Source organism: Diadema antillarum, unplaced genomic scaffold, assembly GCF_040938485.1.
Source record: "Diadema antillarum isolate AM-2024a unplaced genomic scaffold, OU_Dant_1.0 seq00000687_RagTag, whole genome shotgun sequence".
NCBI lineage: Eukaryota > Metazoa > Echinodermata > Echinoidea > Diadematoida > Diadematidae > Diadema > Diadema antillarum.
Window position 1 is genome coordinate 732,406 of NW_027271592.1, and position 19,267 is coordinate 751,672.

The 19,267-nt window shown below is 39.5% G+C and overlaps 1 protein-coding gene across 1 annotated transcript in view; it reads right to left on the reverse strand.

The window, feature by feature from the left end:
* Window positions 1–2,996: 2,996 nt before the first annotated feature.
* Window positions 2,997–19,267, reverse strand: part of LOC139737247 (dystrophin-like) — a 466,340-nt gene continuing 450,069 nt past the window's right edge. The window contains exons 56-73 of the mRNA XM_071647923.1: window positions 18,658–18,809; window positions 17,810–17,944; window positions 16,936–17,161; window positions 16,425–16,485; window positions 15,768–15,904; window positions 14,984–15,188; window positions 14,307–14,550; window positions 13,170–13,376; window positions 12,450–12,521; window positions 11,775–11,911; window positions 10,917–10,985; window positions 9,780–9,830; window positions 9,176–9,239; window positions 8,229–8,320; window positions 7,373–7,625; window positions 5,911–6,076; window positions 5,281–5,508; window positions 2,997–4,662 (exon numbers count right to left, since the gene is read on the reverse strand). Of these exons, the coding sequence (XP_071504024.1) occupies window positions 4,544–4,662; window positions 5,281–5,508; window positions 5,911–6,076; window positions 7,373–7,625; window positions 8,229–8,320; window positions 9,176–9,239; window positions 9,780–9,830; window positions 10,917–10,985; window positions 11,775–11,911; window positions 12,450–12,521; window positions 13,170–13,376; window positions 14,307–14,550; window positions 14,984–15,188; window positions 15,768–15,904; window positions 16,425–16,485; window positions 16,936–17,161; window positions 17,810–17,944; window positions 18,658–18,809 (2,618 nt within the window). The 3' untranslated portion in view covers window positions 2,997–4,543. The remainder of the gene's footprint in view (window positions 4,663–5,280; window positions 5,509–5,910; window positions 6,077–7,372; window positions 7,626–8,228; window positions 8,321–9,175; window positions 9,240–9,779; window positions 9,831–10,916; window positions 10,986–11,774; window positions 11,912–12,449; window positions 12,522–13,169; window positions 13,377–14,306; window positions 14,551–14,983; window positions 15,189–15,767; window positions 15,905–16,424; window positions 16,486–16,935; window positions 17,162–17,809; window positions 17,945–18,657; window positions 18,810–19,267) is intronic.

The window sequence follows — 19,267 nt, forward strand, 5'->3', positions numbered from 1 at the left end:
AAAAAAAAAATGTTCATTTGGTAAAAATGTCCTCTGGAAACGGCCTGAAATATACCTGACAATCCAGTGTTTGAGTGTGAAAGTACCAACTATTTGTTGTCGTTTCACAGATATGCTATTAAAGTGGTATCTACTTGCCTGTAAATACTGGGACAGTGATCCACTGTTACCAAACTTCAACCCGTTGAAGATGATTTGATTTTGCTACAGCACCCATTTCCCATAGACACCTGCCCGAGTATACTCGCAACTCGTCCTCAACGGGTTAACAATGGGATGGAAGCAAACACTGGTGGGAAGACTTTTCACATTGAAATTGGAAAAAAAATGTATATATCTGTTTGGTTTTATTCCACTCCAGCAGGACTTTGGAGAATCTTGGGAAGACTAAATTATTTGAAGAACCCATGACTGACAGAACTGCTAGGCATTAGATGGAAACATTACAAATCAACTCACGTCACTCCACCTACGGTTGTCATGGTAACGAGTTTTATGGCCTCCAAAATTCCCATTCATGGGCGCCATGTTTGCAGGTAGCTTCCACTACATTACAATGATATCTCCATTTGGAGGGAGGATATGCAATAAACCATGTACTGATGAAATTTGTTGGAAACTACTGCAAGACTGGGGTCTGGCAATGTTTCCTCCAAATTTCATCAGTACCTCTTTGCATCTTTCAGCACAACAATATCGACCCCAAGAAAGTCACAGGTACATCTTTTTCTCATATTGCATATGATTAATTTAATAATAATAATAACAATATATCATGAACATGACAAAATAATGACACATGATGACAGAAAAAAAAAAATAACCAAAGTATAATGTGAGGGGTAGAGTACAAGAATGTTCTACAGATACACATCATAACAGAACAGATGTCAAGACATGAAATCTCTTCTACAGAAACATATCAATGAAGAGGCAGAGTTCACAACTTTTGTTGTCAGTAATATATATATATATTTTTTAAACTTACAGCAGCTATCTGCCAGAGTGTACTGCGCTATGGATGAAATCAAACCTTCAACACACAGCGTCACTTGTCCCCGGTTCAACTGCACAAACATAAAAAACAGTGAAGACTGCAAACGCCATTTTGTACTCAAAACCCATGTCTTCTGCAGAATAACCTCCCTTCAATCATATGGTATATTACTACAATTCTGGAAAAAAAGAGAGAAAAGAGACAAAAATATGTTGGTACTATACTGAACAAGAATATAAAATGATACCTAGTACAAAAAACGGATGATTTTCACGTATAGCAGGTGAAAATGAAATGTAATTACTCAAGATTTAAATACACTTACTTGCATGTTTGACGTAGTTGTAGTCATCACATAGCAATAACACAATGCATATTTACAATGATTTCAAGAACCTCAGATAAAATCCTCTGAAATAGTCACATGGTGATATGATCAATTACCATCACCACAAAGATTCCTCTTTTTTTCTCCTCATGATGTTACAAAATTGATACAAAATTACTAAATATAGCACAGTTTTGCTAGGCTAGGTTTTCTTTCAAAGCCCAAAATACTACCAATATTCTACACCTGATCATCCCTTAAATGTTTGATCAATCTGGCTACTTGATTGGGAGAAATAAATATGCAATGTATAAGTAGGCAACACCCTCGGGTCTGGAAGATTTGGTATTTCTTTGAACTTTTGCCATTCTTCAGTTGGAAAAAAAAGGTTCAGAGTTCCTCTTTACTGATAAACAATCCAAATGACTGCATATACAGGCCAATACCAACATCAAACATAAGTTTGGCAAACTCTTTGTGATGTAAAATGCACAAGTTGAATACTTCATCTGGTGTTACAGCTATATATATCTTTTTTTCCAAACTCAAATCTTAAGTAGAAGCTGTGAAATTAATTGAAATGGACAGAGTCAAGTACCACACACGTTCTCAACTTTTCATCATGTTTTAAGTAGCTGGAGGTCAATTGCTTCTGAGATTCACAAGTTTCCACGGCATTAATTTATGTACCAGTTTCAAGACCCTTTAAATGAGCCAATGAACATTAAATCACCATAATGTTTCTACAGCAAAACAGACTAGGAATGTTGATATCGATTTGTAGTCATAAAAGTCAGCGCAGTTCCTAAGTACACCTTCAGTAATCACATACACTGCCTTACATCAGTTTCATAGAGGTACCTTTTATTGTGTGGAAGGACAGACAAGATAGGAATGGGATTTATCAAATCAAACATTTTGTTTGAAAAAAAAAAAGGACAACAGATCAAAGAAATAGACCACCTTCCACTTGAAGATAACATGAATTAAACAAACCAATCCATATTCGCAATCTGAAACATTATAATCATAGACTTGTGAATGCCATACCCATTTGGACACATTGAGAGCTTCACGAATTCAGTATAACATCGCTAACATAGGAGTGCTACATGTTGCAAGGTATTAGAGTTTTTTTTGTGACCAACGCTCAAAGTGTTTACTGTGACAATCATTGAGATAAAGAGAAGTGCACTTCATAGATATTCCCCATGCCTCAACACCATGATAACTGATTTAAAAAAATGAAAATCTCATTGTCCACAGAACCCAGAAAAGCTATATTCAAGTAGCACATTGCATAAAATATCAAACTCACCAAAAGGAGGATTATTCACAATTTATACACAGCACACCAGACGTGTCTCACACACTTCCAGATGATAGAAGATGACAGTTTACCCCACTCCCAACTAAGTCCTGAAAATCCTAATAGACTTTGCGCACAACTCAACAAGCTTTTGGAGGCAAGGGCTTAACCCTATGGGAAGAGAGCATCAGCATTAATTGTTTTGTATGGTATTGTAACTTTGTTAAAGCTGAGTTGCACTATGTTCAGTCTCGTTACATCTATCGATCGTCTTTTTCCACACTATCATGTATGCCTACTAAATTACAAAAAAAAAAAGAGAGAAAGAAAAATCATGTTTGGATAGTCTTATAGTTTGTTTGGATACTCTTATAGTTTGGTTGGAAATTAGTACACAGCCATAGCTAAATATACCAAAATTTGCACAGTCAGATATTAAAGAGACATATCAGAAAATCAGTGTGACATAACTTCTACAGGATAAGCTTTTAAAATTTTGAATATATTTCTTCTGTCAGGGTCATCAAAAGAACTTTGTAGTAGTGAGAATGGTGTAACAGAATCCCTCACCATATATGACATAACTTAACATTTCAAATACATCTACAGGAGCGTAAGCATTTCTGTTGACAAACTGCGGTTCAAATGGAACAAACATTTTCTCAATTACTTTTGTTCTGTCAAGAGCATCCCCAAATATTGCCTACTGGATTAAATTCTTACAGATTCCCCACTAAGAGTGACGAAACAATCACTTCAAAAGACAGTTAGCTCTACAGTAATGGTCATAGACAGTACACATGGAAGCATGAATGCAATTGACGATGGTCTCGGCAGCACAACATTGCAAGTCTTTATTTTCCTGCACACAAAATAAGATTTTAGCACCATGATATGCTGCTGTAAAGCGAGCAAGCACTTTTATAAGCAAAAGAAATAATGTCTTTAAAAAAAAATGGGTCGAAAATTGACAAAACTTTATAAACCAAATGAGAAAACTGTGTCATTACCCCAGCGCAGTTTTGCTAAACATTACACAATTAGCAGTTTGGTCCTAGGCTTTTTTTTCACGTCATATAAAAGAAAAAAATCACTGAATTTCAAAAATCCAACTCAGCATACACAAAGCAGACTGGTAAGAACAAAGTTTACCTGTTATGAAACATGTTCGTTTGCAGCAAAGAGTTAAAGAAAGGGATACAAGGTTCACTTTTCATGTGTCTCATATCCAACATCACAGACAGGACCTGAAATAAACCAATTAATACAAAGGTAGGAACGCACCCAGCATAAAAATCGGAAAGTTAGGCCTCAAGCTTGCTATTTCAGCACTTTGTGTGTGAGGGTACTCGAGTCAGTTTTATGCACTTGCAACACTTCAGATTTGCTCCACAATGCATAAATTTACTTTTGCTGACGACACAACTTGAATTATCTGCACCTACAACATCAGTTTTTGGTTTAACATCGCAACAAGGTATTACTGAAGTGCGATTGATAATATTGACGATCATCCCCTTCAGGCTGAGGTGAGGCAATCCTTGTCTTGTCACATACTCATATATGAACAAAACATAACAAAAACAAAAAATATATAAAACTTCATCATTCCAAACTTGTCATTACTTTGTATCGCTAATGCCAACACACCAAAAAAGTATCATATTTACACATTTGGCGGGTATGAGGGAATATAAACATTGCCCAGACCGCTTCAGCAGTCATTCATTTACACCACTAGAGATAATTGTTCATTAAACATGAATTCGTACCCTAAACCTATGTCTTTTATACTGTTACTCTTTGTAATTTTTCAAACTGTTGTGTTGGAAGACCCCTTATTGGCTGAGTTCACCGTCTGTCGTTATGTATCGGGAAGGAGACGATATCGTTGTTGGCTGCGGATCGGCTACGTCTCGCTGTCCTTGTCGCTCTGCTCCTCGTCCGTCATTACGGTGACGAGAGTGCCCACCGCCTTGCCGATGTTGTCGGCCATGTGCAGCAGGCTTCCGACGCTGTTCTGGTTGGCTGCTGAGAGCAGTGAGAGAGAGAGAGAGAGGAGACAGGAAATGGATAGATGCATTTAACCCATTCACTATGACAGACTGTAACATCCAAAGATCTGACATAGAATTCACCAAAGTCAAGTGCGTTAAGGGTTTAGAGGAACAAAATCATTCTCTTTATCACGGCAGGTGGGAATACTTTATAGGCCCATCTGTCTCCCCACCCCATCTTTAAGCTAATTTTATCAGATTTTCCCCCTTTGTTTTCTAGTTTAAAGATGGAGATGGATGAATAACTCACAGATCCAGGCTATATCAAGGGTTTAAGAGTTGTACAGAAGATGAAAACTTACCCATCAAAGGAGCATTGTGGAATGTGGATTAGTCAACTGAAAGACTCAGAACACATCTCTTTCAAAACTGTTATCTTACTACTGTTTAAGCTTGTCTGGAGCTCTTAGGGTGCGGAAAAATATATGAACATAGGTCCTGTGCTTTAATCTCATTAACACATTGAGGATGGACTGACTTTGGCACAACACGCATTTCCCATGGACCCCTGCCCAGGTATACTCGGGATTCGTCCTCAACAGGTTAATATATCATAATTATTATCCTCATAAATGCATCAGACACTCACCATTGCCTGTCTTGCCATCTGGGAAGTTGTTGAGTTCCTGGATGACCTTGTCGAGATCCACCCGCCCCTTCTGCACCCCATTGGCTGCCCCGCCCTGGTGGTGGTGGTGTTGGTGGTGATGGTGGTGGTGGAGGTGGAGGTCTCTACCGTTGGCCTGGTCCCTGGGGTCGTCCTTGAGGTGGGGCGGGGTGTGGGGGGAGTGCGGGTTGTGGTTTCCGTGCTCATCTCCTGTAAGCAAACAGAGAACACAGCGTTTTCAATGCAAGGCGCCAATCAGAAGTCGCGGTAGTGATCTCATACGATGCAAACAGCGCTACTCATATTTCAATTAACCCTTTCTAAACAAAATTCCAAGATCTCCAAAGACTTCATATAGGGCTTACCAGCTTCAAATATGCAATGGCTTAACATATATATGTATATAAACAGTTGGCAAAGAGACTATGTTGATAACCCCACATGGGCGTGGCTCTTACTGATTTTGGTATCCCACTCTAGGTCTTCTTTCCCTCAAATTTGTTAACACATTCAATCCTCACTCTTGCTTTAATGATACCCAAACTTCTTAGCTCCAAAGCTTCCATTCAAACCATCTACACACAGTACACTTGATAAAAGTGGACAGCTCACCCGCCATGTCACTGTCGTAGTCGCTGGTTCCACCGTTGGTCCTGGTTTCCATGGCGACCGGATGCTGCAATCTCCTGGCTCTCGAGGAGGAGCTGATGGAAGATGTTGGGGAGACGGCGGGCGTGGTCTTTGATGAGGAGACTTGTGAGACACTCTTGTCTTGAGGCTGATACACCAAGCAGAATTTGTCAAGAGGAAAACATATGTTAGAAAGAGATACATACCGTCACATGTCATGCGAAATAGAGCACAAATAGAGCCTAACAGGTTTACGTGAGAAGCATATGTTATATAGTATGAGGGCATAAAAATCTAGCTAATATTTCAAGTGGGCTAAGCATTGCGATCCACATCCCACTTTATCTTGGGATTTTCATGGACTAGTGTGATTACTATGACCTAGGATGATTACTTGAATGGTGAGCATTAAAAAAAAGGAAATGACTGAATGTGACAAAGACTGTCAAATCCAATTGTCCAAAGCATGGCTCACCTACACAGGACATTTTAGTTCATGTTTGCTCACACAAGCAAAAGATTATGCCTCACCCTGATCATACTTTGAATTTGACCAATGGTTGTGCAGTGCTCACCCCATCTCCCCCCTCGTCCTTCAAAAACGGTTTTATTATATCTACATGTATGTTTATCCCAAAAGAACAAAATTTTTTTGAAATCTTGATTTCATAATGCCCTTTTTTAACATGGGAGTAGTTCCTGTATATAGGACTTTCTAATATTGGCCCACTGCCGTAATAAAAAAAATCATTTGTGTGCAGGTTTTCAAATGTCTCTCTGAATGTCTCTATTTCTGTCTGTCTATCTGTATGTCTGTTTGTCTGTCTCTTTTTCCCTTCCCCACCTGCTCTAAGAGTTGCCTTAGCATCTGAAGCTGTGCCTCTAGCTGTCTCTCTTTCTCTCTTTCTCTATCTATCTATCTATCTATCACATCTATCTATCTATCTATCTATCTATCTATCTACCTATCTATCCATCTATCTATCTATCTACCTATCTATCCATCTATCTATCTATCTATCTATCTATCCATCTATCTATCTATCTATCTATCTACCTATATATCCATCTATCTATCTATACCTATCTATCTATATATCCATCTATCTATCTATCTATCTATCTACCTATCTATCTATCTATCTAATCTATCTATCTATCTATCTATCTATCTATCTATCTATCTATCTATCTATCTATCTATCTATCTATCTATCTATCTATCTATCTATCTATCTATCTATCTATCTACCTATCCATCCATCTATCTATCTATTTAAATTATCTATCTATCTATCTATCTATCTATCTATCTACCTATCCATCCATCTATCTATCTATCTATCCATCTATCTATCTATTTAAATTATCTATCTATCTATCTATCTATCTATCTATCTATCTATCTATCTATCTATCTATCTGTCTATCTATCTATCCCCACCTGTTCTAAGAGTTGTCTCAGCCTCTGTAGCTGAGCCTCCAGTTGCCTGTTGTGATCCTCCAGGATCTGCATCCTGGCCTCCAACCGCCCCTTATGCTGGCGCAGGAGCTTGGCCTCGGCCATCAGCTCTGCGTCCCGCCCCGGCGACCGGCCTGTCGATCTCTCGTCGCCGGACGACGCGGCCAGCTCGGCGGCTCGCTTCACGTCTTCCGTCCTCAGCACCTTGAGTGTTTCGAGCTCGGAGAGTAGCGTCCTGTAGGAGCAGACGTGCACAGGATGAGACACAGCAAACAACGTCTGAGACTTGCACACATGGTCACATTTATCATTCCTACTTTTGTTGCTGTAGAGTTGAACAAGAGTACTGAGGTACAGGAGAATTCAAACTGTGGATCTACTGGATCAATCTTGTCAAAATTATATTGATACAACAGAAGATGGTTACACTGGTCACCAATACTCTGTTGTGAAGTAAGAATATCCTAAACCTCTAGATCTGTATCATAATCATGAGAAAACTATTTCATTCTTTCAAGCCATCAACGTAATACCATGAATCCTACATCTAATAGAATATGTACAGATAACTTGCTTAGCATAATAAAATCATCATCATTCAGTTGCATTTCATTATCAATTTTGAGAAAACTTCGTCAAACACGACAGGAGTATTTGTTAGGCAGTCCTCAAAGGTTGCAGATAACTTGGGAAGGCGAGAATAATGAACTCATTCAACATCATATGAACTGTACACAGAATTCCTTTGGATGCTCATATATAGTGTGCAGGAAGTTATCTCATCCTAATTTGTTTTTCTCAAAATACATATTTTACTCCCAAAAATTGTGTTCTTTACCTGTTCTCATCTTCCAGTTCTGATATCTGCGTCTCCAGGTCGGGTCTGTGCTCTGCGTCGATGGAGACTACTATTTGGGCAGGACTGTTAGGCTGTTGGTTATTAAAGAAGGTGCAAAAGTCACAAATAAAACTTTTATCACTTATTTTTTTTCTTCCAAACTTATGAAAAACACAGTATTACAAGTCCTACATACATACTGAAAAAGTGGTTTCTTTCGCATACAGATACTTTCACGGTTTCCATCGGTGCCGACTTTTTCGCGTGTGTTTAAATTCGCGGTCGGCAAAATTTGTGAATTCACAGTCGGCAAAAACTGTTTTATTTTGCACATGAAAATCCAAACTATAATCCAATTATTCTTTTATTTATTAGATAGAAATTAGAATCAAAGGCAGGCTTAACTGAAATCCTGTCTCTCGAGTACTTTACAACATGCTTGTACCTACATTGCGCGGTATCGCTGTGTGTGTGTTGACCATCAATACACTCAATGCGCGGAATCTTCGTGTGTGCATGTGCGCAATAGCGTTGTAACAAGTGGCGAGTTCAAAACATGTTTTCGCGTGATGTTGAATTCGCGGTTCAACCTCAAAGCGCGAAAAGCGCGAAAATAAAACCACCCCGAAAGAAACCACTTTTACAGTATCCAATGGAGTGATAAAAAATCATGCTCGCTGGATAGACAGATAGATAAGATAGACAGATAGCAGATAGATAGATACAGATATATGGATGGATGATTATATAGAAAGAAAGATAAAGGATAGATAGATAGATATAGATATATATGTAGATAGATAGATATATAGATGGATGGATGGATACATAGGTAAAAAGGTAGACTGTGAGATACAATATAGATAGAGATAGATAGATAGATAGATAGATAGATAGAAAGTTACAGAGTGAGGCAGGATATCTGGAATATAGGGGAAGAGACTTACCACTGTTGATACATCACCACCCAAGCTGTGGCAGTAATGTGCAATAAGTTGATGCTCATCATCCCTGGGGGGAAAACAGAAGACAATGGAACAGTAGGACCATGAGACAAATGCACCATCAAAAAACCATCAGAATATAACAACACAACACTTTGACAGCATAACTGTCCCAAACATTAGCAAGATATGTACATTGGAGGACATCATACAAAGGTTGTACACACAGCGATATATTTATTCTGTTTCTTTTTGTTTGATAAGACACTATACATATAAATGCTACATGGCGTATAACTCATGGTGATAATTATAAAGCCTTAACCCGTTAAGGACGGTTTGATTTTGCTATAACACGCATTTCCCATAGATGCTTGCCCGAGTATACTCGGGACTCATCCTCAATGGGTTAAACCATTCTTTTTTAAAGCTGACATGTTTTAATGTAGCTAGTACGTGGCATATACATGTATTTGGGGAGTTCTTTTTTAAAACAACTTGTCGAAACCACTTAAATTGGGATATTTAGGCTCAGAAGATACACTTTTGCCAAGTTCAGTACTGCTGTCATACTTTCATTATGGCACAAAGTGTATTAGATACTCACAGATCTGCTGGGACTGAGTTTAACGTCCCTTGGCTCTCAACCTCGGCTAACCTGCAAAATAGATGTAATCATGAAAAAAAGAAGAGATACATAACATCACCAGCAATTTGATATTTCACAAGCACTGAATGAAACTTCACTTGTGTGTTTATTTCTCTCTTTACTATTAAATACAATTACAGGGATGATATAACAGGTTGCCAGTTTTTGGTGTTGGAGGTTGATGTACATTGTAACTTGGGGAGACATCACTCAAATTTGAATGTAAAAGTTCGAACAATTTCAAAAAATGTAATAGAGTGTTCAGGCAGTAAAACAATGATGGACATGGAGTTTGGACCCAATGAAAGCAAGAATTTAAAGAACAAGTTCACCTTCATACACATGTGGGTTGAGTGAATGCAGCAATATTAGTAGAACACATTGCTGAGAGTTTGAGCAAAATCGGACAATCCGTTAAAAAGTTATGAATTTTTTAAGTTTCTGCTCAGTCACGGCTGGATGAAAAGACTACTATAGCTTGTGATGTCACATGAGTACAACGATATAAAGAAAGAATAAAGAAAATTCAACATATTTCCATTTTTCTCGCATAACAAAAGAACACTCGACTTCTCTCTTTCAGAAGGCAGGGGGAATAATATTACCCTTAACATATATCAGTAGCAAGTCATAGAAATGTGCACTTTACTCAAAAAGTAAAGGTTTGGGAAATTCTCTTTTCATTTTCCTTGTATAGTTGTACGCATGTGACATCATACACTGTAGTAGTCTTCTCTTCTAGCAGTGACTGCGCAGATACTTAAAATATTCGTAACTTTTGAACGGATTGTCCAATTTTCCTCAAACTTTCACTGATGTGTTCTACTAATATTGCTGCATTCTCTCAATCCTTATGTATATGAAGGTGGACTTGTCCTTTAACCCGTTGAGGACGGTTTGATTTTGCTACAACACGCAATTCCCATAGACACCTGCCCGAGTATACTCGGGACTCGTCCTCAACGGGTTAATGAGGTTGCATAAATAAGGCATAAAGAGAGAAAGAGGCAGAAAGAGATAGAGAGAGAAAAAAAAAGACAAAGAGACTAGGGGGGGGGGGGGGGGGAGAAAGAGAAGAGGGACAGTGGTTCTCACCTGTTTGCATAAAGTTCTAATCTTGTGTGGGTGTCTTGATTCGCCATGTGTTGAGGTGTGGTGATGGGCCTGTAAGGTAATCATAGACACACAATCAAAAGATTGGAATACAGGCCAAATACACATCACATATAACAGAGGTGATCTCTAATTATACATAAGTTTATTCACTGAAGTACGACATCATCATAAACTTTTGCACAAACACTTCAAGAAGTATTATCCAATAAAGCTTTACGCATATGTACAAGTCTAAATATAGTTTATATCAAAGCGCTTAACTCAATCGAGAAGATCCTTGTCATACACCTGTACAAATGTTAATGGGGCACAGAAAATATATGCAAAATAGATACTACACAAACTGATAATCACGCATCAGATACTTGTAAAGAGACATGGACACAGAATTCAAGAGGGCACTGTTGAATGGACCCAGACATGTAACAGGTACACAGTCATACACAAATTGCAGTGTACCTGTAAAACTACATCTCGATCTACGTAAGGTCACTATGATTGGTTCAGCCCAACATGCATGTACAGTGACGTGCCATACTCATGCTAATAGATGAAATCGTGAATGACTATGAATCTGTACAAAAGAGAGTGCATGGATTACAAGCCCACAATCTATTTTGATAGACTGACAGTTAACCCATTCCATACGTGAACCTGGTGACCTGTGTATTAAGTCTATGGGGATTTCAGAATTCAGTATGGAACGGGTGAATTAGCTTTATACTGTTGATCACAAAGATGGTAGCAAACATCAAGCCATCCAACAGTGCCCTCTTGAATCCCAAGTCCATGTCCCTTTATAGACGGTAAACGTTTTCTACAGATGATAATACTCACGATTCAAGGTCATCGCCCTCTAGTACTGACTGGACAGGCAAGTAGCCAACTCGCGGGTGCTTCTGGTAGTAGCGCTTGGACTTGAACTTGTTGCGCACCACCTTGGCAAAGTCCCTCACGTCTTCACCCGACGTCGTCTGCCAGAAGATAGAATAGAAGAGAAAACAAATTACAAAGACTGTAGAGATAGAAATTGAGAAGTCACTTGGTTTTTACTCAGTAAGGTCTTACAGGAACTTGATTAGCCCATTAAGCAAAATCAAACGAACATGCAACACTCATTTGTCTTGTTATGTTTCTGACGCTGATCGGTATATCTTCCATATGCATACATTTCATCACAGGGCATGAGCGCACGGAATGATAATTTTGTGGCAAACTGTTATTTTATATGATTTCATACAATTGAATGAGATAGTGAATAATATATGGAGAAAAAAAAATATGCATGTCTAAAATGTGATTGCTAAACTGTATACATGCACACAATTGTCAAGATACAATTTGTATGATGTAGCACACTGGTAAAACAAAGGGTTTCATTTGTATGAAATAGGTTGTAAAGGTGTGCATTGATACATGAAAGTACTTCAATACCAATAATAAAAGAGAGGTCGAACTGGCAGGAAGAGTGAAGTAGAATATCAAAGAGAAATTACATGAAGGACAACTTACCGTTGTGCAGTATTCCTGCATTGGATGTGACAACTTATGCGTCTTAGCTTTCCTCCCAGAGAAGAAGCAGCTCTGAAAAAGCATATACAAAAAATAAACTCACATTGGAGAAAACACACACACACACACACACACGCAAATCCCTAGTTCATCTAAAACTTGAAAAAACCTGTTTCTTAATAAAGTGCTTTGTTAAACATTTAAAGCGAAAATATATCATGAGAGACCAATCAATTAACATAAGATTACGCGACTATGAAACTATGAAGGATTCACATACACATACGTATCTTAAGGAGATATCAATACATTTAATAGGAAACTATGGCCGCGATACATTTAGCAGAATCTATCCATGAATTATATAATTACACAGTTGTTCACACTTTTGCACTGAAATGGTGCTTGATGAGACAATCTACTATTAAGAACAGTAGTTTTCTTTCATTAATAAGAGCATCGCTTTCATGTTTGGGGGAAAAAAACACACTTTGAGCGCCACATACTGCAAAGCAAGATATTTTTGCAACATGACATTTTTGCAAATTGTCACTGGCATTTAATGCATATAGTGCAGACAATAACTTTAACGTGCATTTTAATTTTGCGAATCTTGGCTCTCGTGAAATTAAAACACGTCATGCAAACATTCCTCGTTTTACAGTAATGGAAAAGCACTACAAAGAAAACAACTATCATCACAAAGTGTGTTGACCTCACCTGGCAGAGGTCAAAGTTGAAGCACTTGAGGCAGCGGTAGCGGAGGCCCACGATGGGGCACTCCTTGCATATGTTGCACTTGGCCTGATGCTTGGCCGTCTCTGAGGCGGCCACCCGATGTAGGACGGGCATCCACACCATGGACTGAGGCTCCAGCTTCATCCAGGCTAGGAACTGGGATGGCTCGATTAGAGGCTTGCTTCCAGTCTGGGAGATATATACATAGAGACAGACAGATATATTGATAATAATACTGTCCTCTTTTATCAAGGGTAGCCTCTTCCATGTTTACACTGCTCTGCCAGTGGGCCCTGTCATCATTATCACCCTCGTGTTTTCGGGTACCCATTTATAGACAAGAGGGACATGGTGGGTAAAAACATCTTGTCCACGGACATTTTAAGCACTGAACGGGATTAGAACTTGGGTCTTCTGATTGAAAGTCAAGAGTCTTATCCACTACGTCACAGTACCCCCACATCATAGTATCATAACTAAGTGTCTATGTTTTGACTCTCTTCTTTGTGTGATTGAATCGGTTCAATTTGAATTTTGATAAACCATATTAGGGAAAATAACTGGCCTAATATCTGAACCTTAACCCGTTGAGGACGAGTCCCGAGTATACTCGGGCAGGTGTCTATGGGAAATGTGTGTTGTAGCAAAATCAAACCGTCCTCAACGGGTTAACACCCTCTCCTCACCCAACAAAAAGACTCCACATAGTAAGGAAGCTAAATTAAAAAAAAAAGTCCATCAAATTTCAAAAACATATTTTCTTGTTCATCAGAAGAATGAAAAACATATTAAATATTTACACCATGCTAAATGGCAGCAATCAATGTAATCATAAAAACTACAAACAACATTTATGACATAAAATAGAATGTGATACTTTCAACTCACCAGTCATCATTTTCAAGACGTAATTTAATATCCCATTCCATTTGAAACTCTGACAGCAGATATTAAACTAGTACTGCAACCCCTAGCTATATCATTTACCTGTTGAAGACTAGTCCTAAGTATTTGCAGGCAGGCGACTATGGGAAATGAGTGTTATAGCACAATCAGTTCGTCATTAATGGGTTAACCTAGTCACTATACATGTTCACAGCATTCACATGAGGCACCCACCATGTTGAAACAACTCCTGACACTGGGCTCGATGTTGCTGCCACCGAACTGGGCCACCTCGCCAAGCTGCCGTGGGATCTGCACGCAGTCGTGGAGCAGGAGGCCCAGCCCCCGCTGGTCGATCATCCCATTCTTGTCGGCCACAAAGCGGCAGATGAAGCGGTATTTGTCCTCCAGATGGGCGTTGCACAACATGACCACGCCTACTTTGAAGGCCAGCACCCGTATCCGCCCACTCCTCACCCTGGGAAGATGGGAAGAAGATGAAAATGAGGATGAACAAAAACAAAACAAAACTGCATCTTCATTTGCATGAGGAGGAAAAAACAAAAGCTAAGAGATGTCGCTAATAATCATATGAGAGAACTATAAAGATGATGAAAACTTTGTATCTGCTTCTACACCAAGACTTTGAACACTCTACTAAACACATTTCAATCAATGCACACACCTATTGTAAACTATAACAATGTTACATTTGCTGAGATGGGCCTGGACATACACATAAACACATGTACATCGTATACACACACACACACACACACACTATAAACACATACAAACATACATCATGCACAAAACAGATTCATGAGCACTGGCTAACAGAATGATGTGTGGCACACACATACTCACAAAAACATGAAAATGTTTTGAAAAACATGTCTGTTTTCACTCACGTATCATAGACATTGAGAAGCCAGTTGAGGCACATGTCCACACACTGGGGGACGTTGACCATGCCCGGATGGTCCATGGCCAGAGTCTCGTAGACGGTGGCCAGACAGGTGATGATTTCTGTCACGTCCATGGTGCGGTCGTTGGACCCCACCAGCTCGTGCTGCGTGAAGATTGACTCGGCGCTCGCCAGGTTCAGGAGGTACACTGAAAAAATTAAGGATTATTTGCAAGAAGCGTTCTTTATAATCACTGAAACTTCTTTAAAGGACACTGCAGGGGGAGGCTTTTCAGCGATCTGATTTTCAGACCAGCTTCTAAATGGAATAAAATTACTCCCTTATTGTCTTATCAAAGATGAAAAATGTGCAATGAGTAGTAGCAGTGGATCATTATAAAAATCAAGACATTGAACAAAGCAAAGTAGATTAAAATATTACTAAAGGTTGTTTTTGTTATTCAACTTCAATTTTGGCTTTCTTTCAAGTAACACTCACGCTTGATATCATTAGCATTTAAAAGGAGAAAAGAACAAAAAACAGCAACAAAAATACTAGATATAATAGATGGCAGCTTATCATCACAACAGACATTTCAGATTCCAATGACCATATCACTGTCAATCAGTGACAACACAGCAATCTCTGAGTGAAGGGACAACTAAAAAAACAAACAAATAAACAAACAAACAATCAACTAACTAACCAACCAACCAACCAACCAAACAATCAAACAAACAAACAACACAAAAACAAACAAAGCAAACCAAACAATCGCATCACTCACAGCACAGAGCCTTCTGCAGCCTCCTCAGCTTCATGCCGGTGCGGTAGGCCGAGAACTTGACGGCGTTGAGGTCCGAGAGCGAGTGGAAGAGTTCGGTCATGCGCGGGTGGTCCCAGTGCGTCGTTTCTGTCGCGTGGCTGTCGGGAGAAGAGGGCGATAACTTGAAATAAGTTTAAAATAGCAAATGGAGAGCAGCAAATTACAATGTAGCTGCCCATTTTTCATGCATAGTGTTTGGGAGTCTCTCGACATAGAAATGCATTTATTCCTGCATAGTTTCTTACAAGTCTCTGAACAAATAATTTTTTCCCCTTTTGATTATCTACATTAGTTGGTCATGTCAGCAGGGCTTGAGGCCTAATGCACAAGAAGTCCTCATCTACAGTATGTGAAGCTGTAAGCAAGTAAGTACAGCCAATCTCCTGTGTGCATCTTTGCCTGCTACCATGGCAACTGCACTCACACCAACCTACTGCTTTCAGCTTCATGGAAACAGACTCTAGTTTGGTGCTATGGAAGGAATGAAACAAAGGAACAAAACAATAAATTGATACAATTGTCCTGAAGGTGAAACCCTCTGAACAAAGATCCTAACAGAGAAAGATATTTACAATTAGGGGAACAAATACAAAAAAAAAAAATCATGGTAGTGCTTACTTGATGAAGTATGGAACTTTGTTGCCAGCAACTGCCCTTTCCCATGGATGCTGTACAGATGCTGAAAAAATGGAGGAAAAAAAAGAACGCAAATCAAAACAAACGAAAATGATTCACATCGACACTTTCTTAAAAACCATGTGTGTGGTATGAAACATGAGGATTTAAGATATACCAAGCAGGTTAGTCCCCCTTACTCAGGAATAAAGAATGTTTGGGCCTTCTTCTTTATTTTGCAGACAAATGACAGAAACATCATCTTATGCTTGAGAACCTCATGTCTCTACATGTACAAAAGTCAATTACCTCCCATTCAGATCTTACAATGCTCCATAAATGTGGATAATGACAAAGACACTGTGGAAAATCTTATGGACCAGAAACTTTTACACCTACCTTGAAATTGTCATCTACTGGTGTTACACAAATGGCAACATAGAGGGGATATTTGTGTTAGCACGGCATAGAAATTAATCATTTCCTTTTTGTGCACCATCTTTGTGGGACCTACCTCTGAGGAAGTGTTGTGACTGAGGGCCAAAGTCCCGCAGGGCCTCGTTCAGCTGCCGGGCCCGCTCATCGATGGCCATCTGCAGGGTCTTCCAGCGGCGGACGATGTCGTCCAGTCGGCCCTGGTTGACCGTGCTGAGGCTGACCTGCTGGGCGGGGAAGTGACCGGCCATCTGGGTCACCTTCTCCAGCTCGTCGTGCACTGGACTGTAGTACTCCTGGAAGCTCTGTAGGAAGGAAAGACAAGAATGGGATTGATAACAACTGACTACTCTTGCCTCTCATCCAAAAGGTCAACACTCTTTTCCATCCACGTCAGGAAAACATCGTTTTCACATGAATAAAAACTTAAAGATGCATAATGGAGACCCAACTTCAATGATTCCACTTGGTCCATGCATGATTACACAATTGATGACAATTAAGAAAAAAAAAATGAAAAAAAAAAATCAACCACAAATCAGATTTAAAATCCACATGAATGCTTTTGAAAAACATTTTGTTTTTCCATTTTGTTTTTCAAAAGCACGTAACTTTTTATGGAAGTATTCATGGTGTACAGCAAAGTTGTAGAGAAAATTGCAATCTTTGCTGGGGTGTAATATTATGACAAAGGTATGGCTGTAACACTTTCAATGTACTGTGGCATATCGCCATATATCAATCGGTTTGTGCACAACTGTGTGTTTGAGCAAAATATGTAAAGATGGCAAGTTGGGCATGTGCATGTGGTACACAAATAGTTGAAGGCATCCTTAACCCACTGAGGACAAGTCCCGAGTATACTCTGGCAGGTGTCTATGGGAAATGCATGTTGTAGCAAAATCAGCTCATACTCAACGGGTTAAGGAATTGGGCCGGGCTTTTGGACTCACCTTGAGTTCTGCTAGGTGCTGCGGAAGGCTGTCGATGATGAGGTCACCCACGGGCAGCCATCTCGCCCTCGTCCCCTCGGCCTCGTGGAGACGAGCACTCAGCTTGTCCATGGCTTGATGCAAGGCTAGCATTTTCTGCAGACAGATCACAGAGAGCAGAGCCCATTGGCTAGTGACAGCAGTTTGCATAAACATTCAACCAATCGGCAGACAGTTTTCATTTGACTATTGTTGGAAGCCAAGTCAGGAAGAATTACATTCAATTTTGCATTAATTTCCTTTCAAATCTCGGAATAAAAACATTCGATATGAGGTGTTTTGCTGGTAAAAAAACAAACAAACAAATTGCAGAAATGTTTATTGACTCCCTCTTTGTTCTGGATAAATGTGTGGATTGAGTTACGAGAGAGAGAAATTAAGTTTTATTAATGCTTTTGGTGGAGTGCCTGTTCAAGCTACTCCACTTTCCAGTTAAGGAGAACTCAATACATCAGTAGTTTGAGGCAAGCCACAGTCATATCAGGTGGAGTAATGATCCAGCATTTCATGACATTGCCAGATCTTCTAAGAGTGGAACCATGGCACAGAGAGGGTCGTGACGTGACAGATGTTCTGTGTTAATGTTTCCTTCATCCCGCGCGCTGACACGCCCACTCAGATTGCAGTAGGGAAAGGTCACAAATGTGCAGATTGAAACAAAACACGACCAAACAGCAGCACGGGGCGTGTCGCATTACGCCATTTCCATCGCAAACATGCAAGCAATGTTCACCACAATCGAAACCAAGCACATTTCATCCATTTCCTATTCTTCTTCTTCTTCCTTTTTTTTTCCTGTTTTATCTTACCGTTGACATTTCATCCAGCTTGTGTTGCCAGTTCTCAGACTTGATGTTGAGTTTGTTCCAGCTGTCCTGGAGGTCTGTAACCCGCCCCTTCAGCTTACCAATGATGGTGCGTGCCTCAGCCTCTGGCCCTGTCGCTGCTGTGTCTGACAAGTCTGGGGGAAGGAGGATTGGATGAAAGGTGGATGGGGTATGATACAATGACAAGAAATCTATACACTCTGAAGTATTTTGATGATACTTCTAATTACATACATGTATATAGAAACTAGCAACTTGGTCTCACCCGTGTTCTGTGCTTTCTTTTCTTGCTATTCAACAAAAGACGGCTACATTGCACTCTCCTTATTCCAACCCCTACTGAGTCAGAAAAATTGCAATCAAAGCATGCAAAATGAACAAAAGGGGAGAGGGGATAGGGATAATCAATCTAACTTAAGACCATTTCTATTTCATTTCTGAACATCCACTCTTTTCTTACGTTATAGGTCTCAAAGCATGGCTTTGAATTCTGGCTCTAGTTATCTCAGTCTGGAACAAAGGCTAGTCTGCTCTTTCGATCTTATCGCTTTGTGTCTTGCCAATGGCACGGAGAAGCGAGTTTAGAATCAAA